Source organism: Polyodon spathula, chromosome 5 (assembly GCF_017654505.1).
Source record: "Polyodon spathula isolate WHYD16114869_AA chromosome 5, ASM1765450v1, whole genome shotgun sequence".
Lineage (NCBI taxonomy): Eukaryota > Metazoa > Chordata > Actinopteri > Acipenseriformes > Polyodontidae > Polyodon > Polyodon spathula.
Window position 1 is genome coordinate 37,557,799 of NC_054538.1, and position 20,062 is coordinate 37,577,860.

General features: G+C 40.8%; 1 protein-coding gene across 4 annotated transcripts in view; it reads left to right on the forward strand.

Annotated features, from left to right (window-relative positions):
* Window positions 1-20,062, forward strand: part of LOC121315925 (serine/threonine-protein kinase PAK 5-like) — a 127,336-nt gene that overhangs the window by 75,904 nt on the left and 31,370 nt on the right. For all 4 annotated transcript variants that reach the window (XM_041250538.1, XM_041250541.1, XM_041250540.1 and 1 more), the window contains one exon: window positions 8,333-9,121. In XM_041250538.1, the coding sequence (XP_041106472.1) occupies window positions 8,333-9,121 (789 nt within the window). The remainder of the gene's footprint in view (window positions 1-8,332; window positions 9,122-20,062) is intronic.

Genomic DNA, 20,062 nt, shown 5'->3' on the forward strand with positions numbered 1-20,062 from the left:
AACTTACCATTTGGTTAATTGCTGTCAGAGGACAGTCACTGATCTGTGAGAAAGTGATCACTTTCCTCTGCATCGTCCTAATCACTGTGCGACACCAGTAAATCTGAGTCACTGCTCTCACTTCCACCAATACTAATGGTGATCTTTTCAATTTGATCTTCCACAACCCAATCTTTTTCCCAGTAAACATTTTCAGCGTCAATGACACCCCTCAACCGGAAAGCTGGCAAATCAGCACAGAGACTCCACACATCTTCAATTTTAAATGCTGATCGATTTATATATGTTACTGGGACCTTGTTCCATTTTACTAGTTCCAAGAGTTCAGCTTGCAGCATGTCCTCTCGAAACAGAATATTACAGTGCCTATATATCAGCGTGTTGATGTTGTGTACTTTTTATCCACCTTCATGTTGTGATAGAGGGCATTATCAAGTACCAGAACAGAGGATGGAGGGATATTTTGAAGGAGTTTCTCTTTCACCCACTTTTCAAAGTTTTCATAGTTTGTTTCTTCAAAAGTTCAATTTCCTTCCATGTTTAAATAACTCTAATAACGATCTAATTATTTGTGGATGTCTCTTTACCTCAAACCACCACAGTTAACATTTGGGAACAAACTTGCCTACGACCTTTTTTTTAAAGGCACAAGAGTGCCTACTTCAAGGTGAATCTGAGCTACTGAGCAACGGACAATTTAACTTGGGACAGTAGTAGAGATGGGAATCACCTGGTTAGGCCTTCGCCAACGTCTGGTTAATGATTATCGTTCAGATATGTTTGCATAGTTTTTCATTTTGAAAGTTACGGGTTAAGTATGATATGCAGTGCCCTTTTGTTCAGTTTAATAGTTTTTGTATCAATCATGTCCCTGATGGAGCAAGTAACAAATAATACAAACACTCTATCATTTAATCATGTAAACCTTTTGTGGTGGTTTATTTCAGCATTATTGTAAAATAATTACAATTGAACATAACCAGTGTCCGGGTTATCTTTGTCGATTTAATCGTTTGTTGAACCAAAAAAACAACTGATTAATTGATCATTCTGATAACTGGTGAAAAGGCCTCCTTGAAGCTTCCACATTTCTAAAATGAGGCATACAAAACACTAGGCTTTTGTTTTGCACAGCCCTAAACTTGTGTTGTTGTTCAGATTCCAGGATATTGTCGTGATCTTGTTCTGTATTATTAGCCTGTTTAGTCTTGTATTGAATGTTCTGCCAAAAGCAAGAGCAGCTTTGATCTAAAGAGAATCTCTACATTATTTTGCAAGGCATGGTGGTTGTATACTAATCTGAAATATGGGTGATAAATTCCAGTGTTTCTCATCGTCTATCACATGACTCTTCATCTCATGCATTTTTGACAATGATAGATTGCATTCCTCATTTTTAATGAAGGCTGGTTTGCTTATCAAAGGGGTTTCTGGTATGTAGCACTCCCATGGCATGTGCACGTTAGATAGTAAAGGCTTTATTTTCCAGTCCAATTACGGCACTTAGCTGCATGTTTGTTTATTTGTTGTTGCTGGAGCAAGGCTGTTTTTTTTTTTAAAGGGCATGCAGATATTTATTATGCATTTATATCAACTAATATAACACAATAATATGAAACATGTGCTCATCTATAGATTAAGGCACATTCATATAAAAATGTATCTTTCAAAACTGTGAAATCAGAGTAAAAAAATAACTTTTCCTCTTTTTGGCGTGTACACCTGACTTTATATCTAGAGAAGTCTCTTTCCATGCTCCAATTTCTTAAAACTCTCTGTACTGGTGAGTCTTTTTACATGATTGTGGTGTGATTTCACTGCCAGCCATCTTACCAAGTAGTCTGTGTAGGTGGTGCCAGGTCACTGACATGATTGGAAAAATCTCCTGGGTTGATCAAAACACTAAACTGGCCACCTAATGACCCATGTGAAATCACGTTCAGATGTTCTGATGAAAACTGAGCATTGTACTGAAATAAACAGTAAACTGTTTTGTACTGTGCGTTTGTCCTTTAGCAATATGCACTTACAGCTAGAAAAATGCCTTTACTGTCAAGGAACACAGCAAAGTCTCTTTCTTTCTCTATCACTCTTTCTTTCTCACGCAGAGCCCTGGTTGGCAGGGATGGGGTTAATTCCTATCCCTGCCAAATACATGCGAAAATCTGGCTGTTTCCAAATTAGATCATTGTTGTTAATTGGGAACAGCCACAAAGTATAAAAAGAGAGCTTGACGCTCCATTAGAATACTACCAGCGATCTAGGAAAGAAAGGAAAGTATTGTGTGAACCTTAATGTTTGGCTGGTAAACGGCCATCCAGTGTGCTAGTTAAAAACTATTAGAAGTTTAGTTAGGGCTCCATGTGGGAGTTAGGCTTTTGTTTTATTTGTTTAGTTTTGTGAGAATAAAAGTGCACAAAAGCGCTTGAAGTTCTGTGTTTGGGTTTGCTGATTGAAGGGACAAACGAGCGCCCTAAGGACCCAGCAAAGAAAGAAAAAAATAAGAAAACTGGATATAAAAGAACAACTAAAAACATTGTTACAGTTGAATGTGGCACAACAGGAAGCTAATCATCTGCAAGGAGAAGCCTACCAGGCAATGCAGGAGATATGGAAGTGGCTGTTGTGTGCAGAGCCAGAGGGAGAAACCCCGCCATCTCCAAAGCCTGTGTTGGAACTGGAGTTTCCTATGCAGGAACAGAAGTTGCCGGCAGAGAAACTGGAGTTGCTGTTGTCGGTGTGGGAACAAGAGTTGCCTGCACCGGAGCAAGAGTTGCGGCAGCCAGGACGAGAGCTGCGTCTCGGTGCATAGCCAGAGAGAGGAGCTCCGCCATCTGCAGAGCACGAAGAGAAGCTGTGGGCTACAGAGAAGGGTGATGACGTCAACAGACCACCTCAACCACAGCCCCGACCACCACCTCTGCCCATCAATCTGGCGTCGGTAGCTCAGTTCCGCCCCGTACTCCTAGACACCCTGCCGTGGTGTTTGGACATCCAATTTCTGGGCCTAGATCCCAGGTCGATGCACTACCATCTCCTACTGCGCTCCCTCTGAAACCACAGACGTCACTGCGCTGTTGGCAGACGTCATTGGCGTTCCACCTGCTTTCTGCTTTGTTCCCCCTGGAGAATCCGACATCGCTGCACCGGCTAAGGGCTCTCCCCTCTGCTGGCTGTTGGAACCTCCAGGTCATCGACCTGTGCTCTAGTTACCCCTGCCACTGCGTTCAGGTCCCCCCTCGTCGGTTCTTGGTCCTTTCCTGGAGGCACCGGAAGCTGGACCAACCTGCCCTCCAACCCGACCACAAGAGCCACAAAGAAAGGACAGTTTGAGACTTTTAAGGTTTTAAAGGGGGGTCTGTGGCAACCTATCGGAAGTGCCACGTGTGCTATGTTGGGGGGGGGGGGGGGGGTTTATGTGGCAGCTAGGCTTTTGTTTTGTTTGTTTGGTTTTCTGAGAATTAAATTGCACAAAAGTGCTTGAAACTGTAAGTTCTGTGTTTGGGTCTGCTGATTGGAGGGGCAAACGAGCCTAGCAGAGAGGGGCTACGTATATTCTGCTAGCATTTTCTGATGTTTTCAACTAACTTATTATAGTATTGAACTAGAAAGAGCAATTCCCCTGAATAAATGCTTTGTTAAGCTCAGTACATGCAATAAATGAATGCAAACAAGGAAACTGGTTCACAACCAGTCCAATTGTGCTCAGAGTCCTTTTCTTCATATAAGTTCCGATTTGATACTCTTGTAGAACATCCTGTCTGGTTATGAGACACACACAGAGATATATATTATATATAATATATATATAGAATATATATATCTATATAGATATATATATATATTATATATATATATATATATAATTATAATTATTGAACATGATTGTGCATTAATTGTACTGTAAGTAAAATAATTCCTAACAGGGGTTGTACAGACAAGAGAAGGTCAGTGGTGTTAATTATCCACTTCATTATTATCAAGGTTAATCCTGTATTTGTGAGCTACCATCGTTTTTCATTTGCTTTTTTGCTACCTAGAGGAGACAGCTGCTCTTGCAGGCAGATCTATTATGTCTTATCACCAGAGGACAGACCACTGACGGAACACCATGAAATATGGCTGCTGTCACTGGAATCCAGACCAACAAAGAAAACCTGTTCAAAAGGCAATAAAGAAAGAAATGAAAGCTGGCACTTGAAAATATTGGGCCCTAATTCAAATTGATGTGAAAGTGTTGTTACATTATGATTCCATTGCTTGACAGTGATTTGGCATATAAATTAACCTTTCACATTAGTGGTATTGATTTCTCAATTGCTTTTTAAACATAAATTATTTATCTGGAGTAATATGGTTTTGTATTTTTTAGGTAAAATAAAGGCTGTGGGTATTATTGTACAGTGTTCCTATAATTTTATATTAGGTGTGCTAAAAGAAAAATTAAAAGAGGGTTATTAATTTAGGTACAATGTATGCAGAGTTGAGAAAATGGTTAAGGGAATTACAATTGTTTATAAGGGCATCAAACCAGGCTGCATATTTTGTATTCATTTAAACTTTATAGGCCCTATTTCGAAAGGCAAATGTTCTGAATAAAAAGTACACTATATCTAATAAGAAACAACTTAGGGGGTTGTACGGCGTATATTTCCTCAATTTATAATTGTATAAACTAAAAAGTACATTTTATAATCTAAGTGTGCAAAATGTGGTTCACAGTTGTATTTTCTAAACATTATTAACTGAACTTGGAAAATACTGTGATCTCCACAGTTGCAGTAATTAGAAGTTGAATTGAAATATTATGTTTCTTGTTTCATGTTAGTTGCTGTATTGTATCTTAATCATATATATTACCTTACAGTCAACTGTCATTAATACAAATTTCAAGGGACCAGCAAAAATGTGTCTATTATAGGGAATCTAATACAAATGCATACTGTCTGTTTTTATTGAAGTGACAGTAACACTAATTGTAGTTCAAGTATTACACATTTAAAAGTACTGTGCATTTTTATTGAACATAGGGTTAACCCTTAACCTAATAATTATTAAGAATTATTACTGTATAACACAGCAAGTAGAAGTAATCGCCTCATTAATTACAATGCCATTACATGTAATTGTTGGACGTTTAATATAAAAAGTGTGACAGATTAATCTTTTTGTTGGTGACAACATGGACTTGCGTGTGTTAAGATGGCAATTAAAATATGATCCTTGGTGTGGGTTCTATAGTGGATTAAATTACACTACTCCTAACTCTTAACATTTGCATGAACCAAAAACTGACGGTGTCATAGATTCATTGTACACCAAAAGGGTTATGTTTTTATTTGGAATCCTACCACAGTCCATTCTCATTAAAACAAACTAGGATTAGACACATTTCCTGATACTACAAATGTTCGACATGGCCCCGGCCAAATTTAGAAATCACCTGCTGTAAATTAATTCTTATAATATGAATTCACTTAACACAAATTTACTGCTTGAGTGTAAAGGATAATGAGAAATGTATTAACTTGCATTCAGATTCGTGTCTCTGAACTTTATTTTAGTGCTGTTTTGGGACTACTGATCCCATGATGCATTTCAAGTTGCCATAGACACAGTTTTCGAGTTGCCGTAGTGCTCATGCCTCAGTGTCATTTCCATGAAGCACCACTGTACAAGAAAAAGAAAGCTGTTGCTGCAGATTTCAACATTCCGCAAAAACTTTTTGAAAAAATTGGGATACAATAATACAGGTCTATGAACAGCAAGCCGTGGATAGAAGCTGTCAGATTTTCCAGTTTGCTCAATACCATGATGTTGAGAACATCTTTTGTGGTTTAAAAATGCCGGGTATTTCTTACAACCGTGATGGTTTCTTTCAATGTAGTTTAGCATTAAAATTATCAAACGTGATGAAATGTGATCCATGCACTTCACTGTACTGTCACAATACTGCAATATTAAAACTTTTTGTTTTGTTGGTATGTGCTCAATAAAAACATAATTACAAAAAAAACGAATGTAAATATGTATAATCTTAATAATAATCTTTTTATATAGCACCTTTCATAGTGGACCACCATCACAAAGTGCTTTACAAGATACAAAACTATATATAAATCTGACTTTGGGTACTCCAGCTAAAAAAGTTTTGCCATCCCTGACATTGTATGTTGATGCCCAACAAGAGACCGTTTTGATTTTTAATGACCAATCAACAAACACAACGAAACCCCCAACGAAGAAGTGGGTATGTTCACGGAGATCATTCTGCACAGATGCTGTGCAGAATCTGACCAATTCTTAGAAGATCATTGGCTAATTAATTGGTCAGATTCTGCACAGAATCTGGACAGAATGATCTCTGTGAACGCACCCACCGCTTTTGAGTAATTTGACTCGTCTGTGTTTATTGTGGTCCCTCTTGTTTAGCTGCAGAGGATGCATTTAGTAGTTTAGAAGAGTAACGGGAATCTACAAGCAGTTTCTAAACAGGATTTTACATTTTTAACATTTGATCCTAGAATTGTTTCATGGCTTTTGTTTTATTCATTGGTAAAGGTTGTGACTAAAATTTATATTCCTGATTCCTGATTTGATCCTGATTTCAATGTATATTAGTACAGGAGTGTGAAATAGTAGTGCCCCCTGATAAATATACTTGGTGTGTAACTCAGGGTAACAGCAGATTTCCATGGGTAGAATTTAAGGATGGCTACTTTTAATTCTGATACTTGAGTACTTTTAAGATGTGATACTTTTGTACTTTTACTCAAGTAGTTTTCTAGAAGGATACTTTTACTTTTACTTTTACTGAATTACTTTTTTTCCTAAGTAACAGTACTTTTACTTGTGTAACACGTTTGAATACGTTTTCCACACCTGCTTATAACAATGGTAGATACACTTGTCTGGTTAATATAAAGCAGACTAATCAACGATATTACATTCATTAATATATCCATTCATTCATATTTCTATGATACAGCAATTAGATTTGTCAACAGATTTGTTATATATATATATATAAATGGAATAGACACAAATAAATACATACAAATAAATGTGAAACAGTGTAGTTTTTGTTACCGGTATCTTTTCTAAGTACTACTTTATATTTATTATTTATATTATTATGTTTTTTTGACTCTATATGTTCAAAACCACAAAAGCACTATATTAAATGGAAAGATTTGTTTTGAAGTAGAAAGCCACTTGTCAGTCATTTCAAAGCTTATATTGCAGGTATGTTAGGGTGAGCAGCATGACCACTTTTTTTACAAATGGAACAGTGCAATTAATGTTGAATACTTGTAATTTTATGTATCTATTACTTGATGCACCCTCTCCTTCAGTCTTATCTTGCACAGACTGAGAACATGGCTTGGATACAACAAGTAATGATGCTTTAGCTCAGATCTGTGACTGATAATAACTCTTAATAGTAAACAATAAGTTATTATAAAAGTCCTCTGCTAGGATATAAGAGAATGCCTTGTAGAATGTAATGCAGTCACAAGCCTGGCATGGGATTTAATTCTACACAACTTGAATTGAAACTTCTGTTTGCACACTGGGATAGGAAGATAGTCTTTAAATATGTTCGTGTTCTAGTATTAATTTGCTTTGATGCCCCATAAAGACGCAATCTTTTTTGAAAATTTACAAACGTTGCACACGTAAATCTGATCCTCCTCAGTCAATGTACTGTGTGTTAGTTAAACATCCCTGTTGAGGTAGTATATGTCTTTTTAACAAACCTGATGCTGACTCCTTTGCTGCTGTATATCTCATAAACCATTTCAGATGCAAGCTTCTTATTTTCAGTGTGATGAAATCTCCTAGGGGTATAAACTACTGAAAACCTTCACATGAGTTGGCTGCCATATTAGAGTCATCTGGCTTTTTGTTTTCCAGCTAATAATGAAATATTGGCTGTATGCTTGTTACAGAGCTGTATTCGATGACCCTATAGATCTAGAGTGTTGTAATAAAAAAAAAAAAAAAAAAAAAAAAAAAAAAAAAACCTTTGTGTCAGTAATTTTATACTGACATTATCCTCTCACATAATATGTCATTTTAATGACATTTGTATGTTTCTTGGATGTAGTGACAGTATCAGCTTTCAATGTATAATGAAATTACAATGAAAATCCAACATACATTTAAATAGATACAGGGAATGGAAATGTGATTTTTTTTTAAACAAAAATAAAGGTTTGATTTAAATCAAACCTGTGTATAAAAAGAAAAAAAAAGTTCAATGCTCAAGAGCTTTAGTCATGTGACCAATCTTAAGATGATAATTAAATCAGTGCTTTCTTTTTTGCAGACCATAGTAAGAGGAAACCGACCCCAGAAAGATGCCTCCATCAATGGCTTGCTGGAAGAGTTTGACAGCATTTCTGTAACCCGTTCAAACTCTTTACGAAAGGAAAGCCCTCCTGCGCCTTACCAGTCAAACTCCAATCACATTCAAGAGCACCCTGAAGAAAATGGCTTCAGTCATTACTACTCCAGATACTCCCGCGACCTGAACACAGCTAAAGATTTTCCTCTGGAGCCCTACAGAGAAAAGGGTAGTTTTGAAGAAGACTGGGGAAAACACTATAGATCAACTAAACAAAATGGCCATTCTACAAAAACTAGAGGGGCAGATCCATTTTATCCGGATGCCATGCCCCAAAAGCCAGACTTTTTTAAAATGCCACCAGATTACCACACTTACATGGAGACAAAGATTAAATCAGCGGATCTTACTGGGGCAAACCGGGACAATTTTAGAGGCTCTGCAAGCAGTTATCCTCATGATTACAGGGAGCAACCTCAAGGCACACCCTCAAGGACTTCCATTCATAGTGAAAGAATTGATTACTCAGATAGTGACTGGGGATATGGTCCCCCAAGAGAAGATTATGAGAAGAGACCAAAGTCATCCTATGTAACCCATACCAGCCCTCAACCAGCCATTAGACAGCGGTCCAGGTCAGGATCTGGCCTGCAGGAACCTAACTTGCCATGTGGAGCTAGCGCTTTTAAATCAGCACAGCAGGGTCATGCTTACAGTTCATACACCTATCCTCGTCTCTCTGAAACCATGACTGGCTCAGGTATTCCAAAGGTAATGGTGATCATCCATTTATGCTTTATTATAGGTAATGTGTATGATTTATTTATTTTTTTATTTTTTTTAAGTGAGGCTTTTCTTGAGAGGATGATTGTACCCAGGTCATCCGATACTATAATTAGGTTCTTTAAGTTCAAACCTTGCTAATATAGTTTACAGCAGGGGATTTATATATTTACCAGAAGAAATCTGTATATCATATAAATGAACATCTTCATTTCATTACCTTACACTGTTAAGCCACTTGTGTTCTTGCTTATGCGCTCTCTTTTCAGCATAATATAAATTAGGAGTGCACATGATGCCCCAGTTTTCTCCAGTGGTTTAGATCGTCAATTGATTCTTCATTCACAAAGGCACACACACTAACCATGCAATTGACACTTCCAGTATTATTAAAGTCAATTTATCTGATTTTTTAGAATAGAACCGTACTTAGAAACTTTTACATTTTAATTAATGAAAGGTTACCAGATGTGATACACACAAGTGTGCCCTGCCCCTGTGTGTATTTTAAGCTTATATATTGCTTTTGGTGTATTCATGTTGGTGTATATGTATTGGTGCACAGGATATAATGTGGGGTTACGTAGCACGAGTGTTATAAAATATATATTTGTATTTAGACACGAGGATGGCACAGTCACTTCAAGTGCAGAGTAAAATAGGTATTTGTATGGAAGTACGGGAAGTTCACGTGCAGATGTACCGAGATTCCAATTTAATGATTAGCATTCCAGTCTCGGTACAGCTGCATAAAAGGTTGAATGTTTCACTCACTTGGAGTTGGGTGTTCAGGGAGAAAAAACAGGAGAGAGCGAGAGAACATACAAATGTAATTATAACAATTGCTGTTGTGCTGGAGGGCCAGCACGATACTTGTGTTCTTAGTGTTTGTCCCTGGTTTGTTTGTTGGTCTATTCGTTTGGCCATATTGCCCTTTATTTTGAGCATTTTGTTTTGTTCAACCTGTTATTTGTTCATTTATTAAATCGTGCAAGCTGCGCATTCATTCAATTCACTCAGCAGCCTGTGTGCATTCTCTTCCTGGTCTGACGTCACCACTATTCGTCATGGTCACAAGTAGTAATTAAGCATTTCCATGAAGGGAGGTTATGTCTTTTTGTCAACAAGCTACCACTGGCATCACTTCAACAGCTAATATTTCATAAATCATTTTAGATGCCAACTTCATATTTTCAGTGTTCGGGAAACTACTCATAAGAAAACAAATAGTACCCTTTAATTTGACCCTCGACCTAAATGGCTGCACTATTGGGTTCACATGACTTTTTGGTTTCCAGATGGTGAAGACCTAACTTTTTTTTCCTTATACTTGGTACACAACTGTATTCAGTGATTCTCTAGGTCAAGTTCGATCAATGGTATTATGCAAGAAAAACAACTCTTGTGCCAGTACATTTACAAAGCTGGCCCTGCAGTATCAAAGCCTTTTTTGTCAGAAATCATTTTAGGTAGTGACTTCAATATTTGCAGGGCAAACCCAAAGACCCCCAAATGAATGTTCTAATGAATGAATGCCAATGTTTAGGTCAACTGAATATACCCCAATGTCTTTACAGTTGGTACATAGCTAGACCCAGGTGAAAAAATACAACTTCAACTTAGCCGAAGATTTTCAAGTGACTTTTTCAACTTATGTGACAATGCAATAAAAACAGCGCAACACATATAATTGTGTTATGAACTATTTGAATAATTATAATTATTTTTAATTGTCTGTGCATACTTACTAGCAAGGTGCAAATCATGGATGTAAGATTTTGGTTTGTCCAGTCTCGCTCTGTGATATCTGTTGCATCGCACACAAATTATTGTATTGCACACAAAAACATTATTGTTATATTTGTTTTCATTGGTATGCTGAATACAGGGTCTTTTATCCAAAGTAGAAGGGTCATTCCACCAAACCAGTACGATTTGGACTTTGACATTTTAGATTTTTTACCAAAATAAAAAATGTTTCTCAACACCCCACGACATAAAGGACATATTTAACCTCCAAGAAAACATATTTTCCCATCTCAGGCATCAAAGCCTTCTTATTGTCAGCCTTTTTCTTCTGACATGGACACCATTTGTCTTCAACCCCGTTACAGACACTATGAAAGTCGTCTGAATATGATTTTAAAATCTTATTGTAATAAAATCAACATTTTCTTATTAATCATATGTCCCTCAAATGAATCCAATAATTGCAAATATAAAATTCATAAACTTCATATAAAATCTCACACTTTTGCTAAAGCCTCAAATGGACACTTTGTGTGTCAGCGGCCTCATCATTTTTTTATCAAAAGTATGGTTTTACTTCAGAATTTGAACTAAAATCAGCATTCTCGTGATTGCTTTGAACATTTCAGACTGAGCTCAACAAAAACTGAATTCATATTCCATAACCTTTCCAACATTTTATCACAAAATTGTCATGTAACAGGGTTGAGACTAGGGTAACGGGGTTGAAGAGACAAATAGGGCTTCCATATAAATTGGTTTTGTTTACTCTCAAATTCACTCAAAAATGTTCTGTAAACATTGTATTTCTTATATATAACCATGTAATGAGGACAATAGAGAGATTAATTTGAAATAAACTGAGTTTTATTAACCCAACTGCAGTAAAAAACAAAACAAACAAAAACATAGTAGACATTAATAACAGGTCATCAGAACAGGTCAACAAGTTAGAACAGGTCATCAGAATCATAAAAACATTGTCTACACATGGACATGGAGACACTCAGGAGCACCATGGTACTGGTCTAGCAGGTCTCACAGGTAGGTACATACTTTTGGTGTGTGTGTGTGTGTCTTGCTTCATGGCGTTCATCCCGAAAGTCTGTCCCACACCTCTTTCAAGATCTCTACATGGCAGGATGTCACAGGCTGTGGGGGTGGAATGATTTCAAGGACATCATCAAACAGGTACCAGAGGATGTCATCACGAGCAGGCCAGAAGAATCTGTTTGATCCAATGCGATACATACACTTTACTTGGACATGCATTTCATCTGTGTTAAGGATGATGCCTGGATATAGGTCTTCATCGTATCTGAGCATACCCCACTGCCCAAGCAGCCCTGGACTTCCCCACTGGATTTCCTTCACTGGTTGTGGCTTTCCTTCACTGGCTGGCTGTGGCGCAGCAGTTAGAGCCTTCCTGCTGAAACTGAAATGCTGTGTGTTGAAGCACTTGCAGTTGAGTTGCTTCTGTGTTGAGCACATGCACCTGACAACACGATATGTTGGAGCAAGAGTAATCACCTGGTGGATCCTCATTGTTGATGGCACTGCTGGTATCTGGGTTGGCATCTTCTCCAATGCGTTTTCTACATTCTCACTCTTCACAAAGAACAATTTAATTGTTGTGTTTGTCTCAGACAGGGCCTTGAAGAGCTCATTGGCATCAGGGATATCACAGCCCTTAGCCACCAATATGTCAGCTGTTCTTTTTAAAGTTCCCCTGACACCATCAGGAACCCCTTTGCCGTGACTTGACTCGAAAAAATTCCAAGTGCCAGCCTTGAAGCCTCTTCTGTCTAATTCCATGCTGAAAAGGAAGAAGTTGCCTCTTTGCTTGTATTGTGTACAGGGGCCATCACTAAAAAAGTGCAGCACAGACACTTGTGGATGTGTGGCTTGAAGGTAATGCAGCACTGGATCGAGGTGTTGCTGTATTGTTGGAGGGCCTTTGTGCCTGGAGGGGGAGATATGGGCTGTGGTTTTTCACCTGCGTACAACACCCCCATATGCAGAGTGGCCTGCTGGTGTGAGGCCCCAAAGTGGACAGCTTGTATCTCAGAGCTGTATTTACAGGTGTAGTTTTCTGAAAAGTCTACATGGATCAAGGCCTCATCCATTGACATGCGTTCCTTCAGCTCTCTGCAGTAGGCATACTGCTGTTTAATGTTGAACAAGTGTCTTTTAAACCTGTGCATGTAGGTGTGGAGCAACCCTGTGAGGTTCTCCTGTGTGCCCTCAACTGTTTACCTTTACTGTTGAACCCTCTTTCTCGTGATTTTTCTTTTCTATCTCCTTCTCTGCTGTCACCCACTGGGTGAAGTCAAACTTTCGCCAGGCTGTCATATGTACTGGAGAGGGGAACACTCTTGTCCTTGCACTCAGCACTCTCCCCATACATACACTTCTTGCTGGAGGAATCACAGCATACCATTTCTGCCAAGCTCTCCAGATTGGAGGTCTCAATTAGCTTCAGCTGATTCAGCTTCTCAGCTACAAAGCTTAGATTTTTATGAAGCTTGCACATGCATGTGTCTCAGTCGGCTATGGAGGGATGAACAACCCAAAAAGGTTAAAGGTTGCAAAACGGAGAATATGAGATCTTCTCAGGGTTCTCTGATAGAAATCTTCTGTGTTTCTCAGCATATCCACCAGGAACATTTTTGCATCTTCACTTTATTCTTTGTGATTGTTTGTTTTCTCCCTGTAGTGATCCTGCTTACGTTGTCTCTTGAACAGAGGGTCTTCACCTTTTTCTTGAATGCATTCGTGAACCTGTTGGCCTGCTTCCTGTCAAAGTTGCTTAGACTTTTGCTAGGGCATTCTCTGCAAATCTCTGTATTTTCTGACAATCCTCCCTCTTCTGACGCTGTTCTCTCTCAAGTCAGTAATTATTTTCTTTTTCCCTGTCTCAACATTTCTTCTCCATCTCTGGCGCTCACTCTCTAGGTATTTCTTTTTTCTGGGTCAGCATTTCAGCGTGCGCGATACTGCCTTTGCCTTTCTGTTGCAGTTGACGGGGCCATCATGGACTCTTAGATGTCTGTAAATGTTTAAATTGATATTGTTAAATCAAAAATTCTTGGCTTATCCACATATATAAAGATTTTCAGGGCAATTTACTTTAGACTGAGATGTGAAGATCTAAGCAGAAATTTTGATTGACAAGAATAGAATGCTCTCTCCAGTGACATCATTCTAATAGGCCTATACACACGTGGGCTACTGTATATATTCTTAACATTGACAACATAACAGTTAACATGTGCATGTGGTTATAATAATTAAGATAAACAATTAATTAGACTAATTGGATAACTTCACAAACAAAGTGACAAACTCAACCCTGTCACAGTCTCACAACCCTGTTATGATCAAACAAGTAACAGGGTTGAATGTGACCGGGTTGAGTTTTTAGGCTCAAAATGGCCACTGCTCCTCATGAGGTGAAGAACAGGCAACCACATGGCATGCATGAAATTAAGAAATTAAGAAATTGCATATATTTTTGCAATAAAGATTGTTTTGACGGCCCCAATCTAACAATAAAAATCTGTGAAATATAGATATAAAAGAATGTGATAGCGTGCATGTCTTTGCACCATGTTGTTCAGAAGACTTGTGTGATGTCACATAAGGATAAGTTCACTATTTTTATGGGGGGAGATTGGTTGGCATAACGGAGTTGAGGGTAGACTGAGGTACGCAACTAAATATTGTGATTTTAATCAATAATCATGCAAAATACTTTCTCAGTAAAAGAGCACACAATAGATGTTTAGATCAGTGGTAAATGTATGCATTATTTGGCATTTTTATTAGTCATATTTGAAGTACAAATTCAGTGAAGGCCACAGAGGACATGACAAAATGCTTGGTGTCAGTTGAAAACAAGATATTTTCTGATATTAAAGATGAAATTAATGTAATAGTTCTTACATGTCATTACAGGGTATAGTTCAATTTATATAAAACAGCTTTTTAATTAGATTTTGGTGACCCAATACTTAAAATATACTTAAAAATGTCAGAGGGACTCAAACTGTACCGGTTTCATGGAAGACCCAGAAACATAAAAATGAGATGTCCTGTCTGAAGTGGTTGTTAAACATTATAATTATATATATATATATATATATATATATATATATATATATATATATATATATATATATATATATATAACTATCTCTCGGCCACAGTCCACATTGTATGACTTTATATTTAAATATAAGTCTGACCGGTATTTTTCCCCTCTTGTGAAACCATAATTTTGGAAACAGTCAATTAACGTGAAACTATATGTTAGTATATTTTGTATAACCTTGCAACTAGATCGTATAACAAAAATAGCAAACAAGTAACAATTCTTTTAATTTGAGTAAACTATATACATACCTGCAGTAATAACTGCTGCTATCAACAGTCTACAATTAGAACACATGAACTCAGCATGTCACTGGAACTTGCTTCTGCTCACTTGCATTTCTGCATAAAAAACGACTTACTTTGGTGCTACAAAAATCTTGCTATTTGTAAACATTCTTCCCCAGTAAAGGTGGAAATGTTAGTAAATGTTTTTTTTTTTTTTTTTTTTTTGAACAGCCATGTTTTTTAGCAAAGAAATCTTCTTTCAGTGTGAAATGAAGGTACAGTTACGCACAACAAAAGGCCAACCAATAAACTGTCAGCAGAAACTGACAAGAAACAGTTGCCCTAGCAACCAGTAGCACCACTCAGTCAGGGTCAGTTGAAAAACATCTGCCTGTGGTTTAAAGGTCCAATATTTTATGAGTTAGCTGGACGTTTACCAAATATGATTGACGTTGGTAGCTCTGGGGTCTATACACAGCTCTATTGTATGATTCTTTCAGTCAGTTTTTGTTACTGGTGTTAATTTTTGTTACTGGTGTTAAAAATTAATGCAAAAATGGATATCTGCAAAAACTGCCTTTTTCCTGGTGTTATGTACAATGAGTTAACAAAAACTTAGATTGGCTTGTTGTCAAAGTCCACAATGTCTTGCTCCCAGCACATTGTTAGAGTGGAAACATGTTTCTGTGATTTGGGTCACTGTTGCATGTCTGGGCACCCTTTGTCATGTGAAGTCAATCTGTCTGCTTTTCCTTAATTGTTGCTGAACAGATGCACAATACTATCACTCATCTTACATTGTATTGTTCTAGTGAATCTAATGACATGATAATTTCTTTTTTATTTTACTAACTTTGCCTAATAATCTAGCCAGTCAGCGTACTTGAGTGTTACATATTTTTTCTGACATTTTTTATTGCTTATATTCCAAATCCAGACAATTACTTAAATATTTTGTGCAAAACAAACTAATGCTTAATAACAGTTTCCTTTCAATTCGAATGACAACCATTACCAAATGGGAAGAGCCTATCTGACCGTCAATCACTGAGCATATATAAAAAAGCTGCCCTATAAGAGAAAATGGTGATGTGCTATTTTGAGGACGTCCCAATTCAACGTCGCTTTCCTCGACGCCGATCCCGGCACCAATTAACTCGGCACCGGGGATTATCTTCGGAGCCGCCTCCAGTCCGGCACCAACCGTGCAACACATCGACACTGACCTCGGCACCGATTGACTCAGCACCGACCACTCGGCAGTGACAGCACTCTTCTCGGCGTCGTTTCTGGCACCGATTGATTCGGGACCAAAGAACCTCTTCGGAGCTGACTAGAGCCCGGCACCGACCACGCTACACATCGGAACTGACCTTGGCACTGACCGCGCTCTTCTCGACGTCGATCCCAGCACCTACTGATTCGGCACCGGTGAATAGCTTCGGGGCCATCTACAGCCCGGCACCAAACGCACTACACATCGGCAGTGACCTCGGCGCTGATTGACTTGGCACTGACCACTAAGCACCGACAGCGCTCCCCTCGACGCCGATCCCAGCACCGACTAATTCAGCACCGGTAAATCGCTTGGAAGCATCTACAGCCAGCACTGACCGCGCTACTATTGACACCGAGCTCAGCAGCTTCACCTGCGAAGCTATGTCAGTCCAGTCGACTGGATCCTCCACTGGGTTCCACCAGTGTGACCAGTGTGCGGCGAAGCTGCCCAGGCAGGATGAGCACCGGTCCTGCACCAGATGCCTAGGGCCAGAACATGTGGCCAAAGCACTGGCAGGTGAGCTGGACTGCTCTCCCTATAGGAAGTTCTCGAGGAGTACTAAGCTCCAGAGAGCAGCCCTATCCACAGCAGAGTGCCTCTCCTCGAGCCATGGGAGAATGAGATCAGTGATCCAAGAGTCTCCGCAGAGGTCATCCAGGACCCCCCTGCAACAGTGACCAGGGAGCTCTCACTCACACCTGGGTCACCCTCCCCTTCCCCACCACTGGTACAGAATCGCAGACACCTCCCAGGGGAGGCGAGATGGTCACCGCCGAGGCGGTACCGCTCGAGGGGACGCTCAGCAGGAGAAAGGTGGTTGCCGCGCGGAGCTAACAGAAACTATAAGGGCTCAGCAGACCATGCTGGAGACCCTATTAAAATCACAGGTCAGGCTCCCCCTTACCACTGGGCAGCCCCAGCCCCCACAGTCTTGTTCTCCATCCCCTCTGCCTAGACCCCCTAGCCCAGGTGAGCTGTCCTTCACGGCGTCCAGATCGGATGTCTCAGACCCAGTCACCTCCATCGGGCAGTCCACGGTGGGGAGCTCCTTACCACCCTTGCCACACATGTCGCATCCAAGCCTTGCAGGACAATGGATGCGATGCTCAAAGTAGTGTACGCATCAGCAGCGCTGTCAGTCCGAGCAGCAAATGCCATGGCTGTACTGGTGCTCTACCAAAATCAGTTAGCAGAGAGGCTACAGGAAAGGGCTACAGAGGCAGACACAGGGGAGCTCGAGGCGGTAGCTAAGGCAATGACTGGCCTAATGGGGGAGTTAGGTCAGGCATCAGGGAGGTTGCTGGCAGCGATGGTAACCGTCCGTCAGCATTATTACACCGGGCAGACTTTTGGGGCGACCACTGATGTGAGCCTTAAGAGGTCCCACAAGGCCACGGAGGTTGCAAGTTTTTGCACCTTCCGACTTACAGTCAGTGCCCAAGGTGGCATTCACAGTCTGCTGGGGTAAAAGGGTCTGAACACCACCCTCCACACCAGAGTAGACAAGCAGGCAGAGGCAGAGCCAGCGACAGGGGACAACCGCAGGCCACGGGTAACCGGTTCTCCGGCTGGAGACCGAGGCCGAGGACTAAGAAATACCCACCCCCTCCCAGGCCCAAGGCAGACTGCCCCTGAGGGGCCTCAGCTCCCACCAACCCCTCCACAACAAGACTAACCAACGGCAACGACCCATGGCAAGGCTACACCCAGGACTCCTGGGTACTATCGACAGTGAGACACGGATATGCTCTACAATGCTGCATAGGTCCCCCACGCTTCAAGGGTGTGCTCCTCACCACCATCGAACCAGCAAGGGTAATACTCCTTCAACATGAGAGTGCCAATCTTCAAAGGGAGAACGCTGTACACTTAGTAAGTCCAAGCGATGCCCTCAGCGGCTTTTACTCCAGGTACTTCCTAGTGCTCAAAAGGGACAGCAGTTTCAGACCAATTATGGACCTCAACTTGCACTTTCACAGCACAGCGTATCATCCAGTCCATCCCCCCCCCAACCGGGCGACTGGTTCACATCGATCGACCTACAAGACGCTTACTTTCATGTGCTGATCTGCCCCGCACACAGAAAATATCTCCGCTTCGCCTTTCAAGGCAACGGGTACAAATTCTGCAGGGTGCCAATTGGCCTGTCACTGGCGCCCCGCACATTTTCAAAGTGCATGGATGCAGCGCTAGCTCCACTCAGGCTGCTGGGTATTAGGATCCTAAACTATCTGGACGATTGTTAGTTTGCACGCATTCAAAAGCACACGCAGAGGCGCACACAAAACAGTTATAGATCATGTGATGAAGTCAAGGCTCTCAAGACATCAACAGAAGAGCAACTTCATACTGTCTCAGTCCACAGTGTTCCTGGGGATCAAACTGAACTCTGTGAGCATGCTTGCCTCACTCTCCCTATTCAGAGAGGACGCTCTCCTACAGGTCAAAGTATATCAAAGGTTGTTGGGGCTGATGGCAGCCACCTCGAGAATCCTTCCACTAGGGCTGCTGAGAATGCGCCCACTTCAAGCCTGGGTGAATATGCTCAAGGGTCACCCGGTCCGAGATTGGTACCAGCTGGTGCGAGTGTCCGGAAGACACTGGAGTGGTGGCTCTGTCCTGGCAATCTGCACCTCGGATCTGCCCTCGGATCCCCCCACAGAAGGGAAGTGGTCACTACAGACGCCTCCAGCCTGGGCTGGGGAGCGATCTGGAATGGGAGAGGAATAAGAGTCCAGTGGAAGGGACACTGACATCAAGCGCACATAATGCATAAGAGCTGCAAGCAGTGAGCCTGGCGTTGTCCCATCTTATCCAGCAATTAGCGCACAAAAATGTGCTGGTCTGGACAGACAATACCACAGTGGTAGCCTACATAAATCACCAAGGCAGCCTGCGCTTACCCGGCATTCATCACGCAGTGCACAGACTCCTGTCCTGGATGCACAGAAACCTGCGTTCCATCAGGGCAGTTCGCCTCCCCGGTGTGGACAACAAGGCAGCAGACCTCCTGTCCAGAAAAGCTCCAGACAGCTCACAATGGAGACTGCATCCTCAAGTGGTGAAACAGATTTGGGAGAGGTTTTGACCTGCACGAGTTGACCTCTTTGCCACAGGCAAATCAGTTCATTGCCCCCTATGGTTCTCCATGGAGAGAGACGGGGGGCCCCCTGGTAGTAGACGCGCTAGCTCACCCCTGGCCACAGGGGCTATTGTATGCGTTCTGTTGAACGGAGCCGTCTATTCAGACATGGTTTGCCAGTTGCAGTAATAGAAACACTACAGTCTGCTAGGGCACCGAGCACTAGAGCCCAGTACTCATATAAATGGAAAGTTTTCCAAGACTGGTGCCTTGCTGAAGGTCAGGATCCTGTGACTTGCCCTAATGAGACGATAGCAAACTTCTTTGATGCAGGAAAATCAGCATCCACTTTGAAGGTATACCTGGCAGCAATATCAGTGTGCCATGACAAAATTGACTCTGTTTCCCCTGGGGCACATTTCCTGGCAGTGCAGTTTCT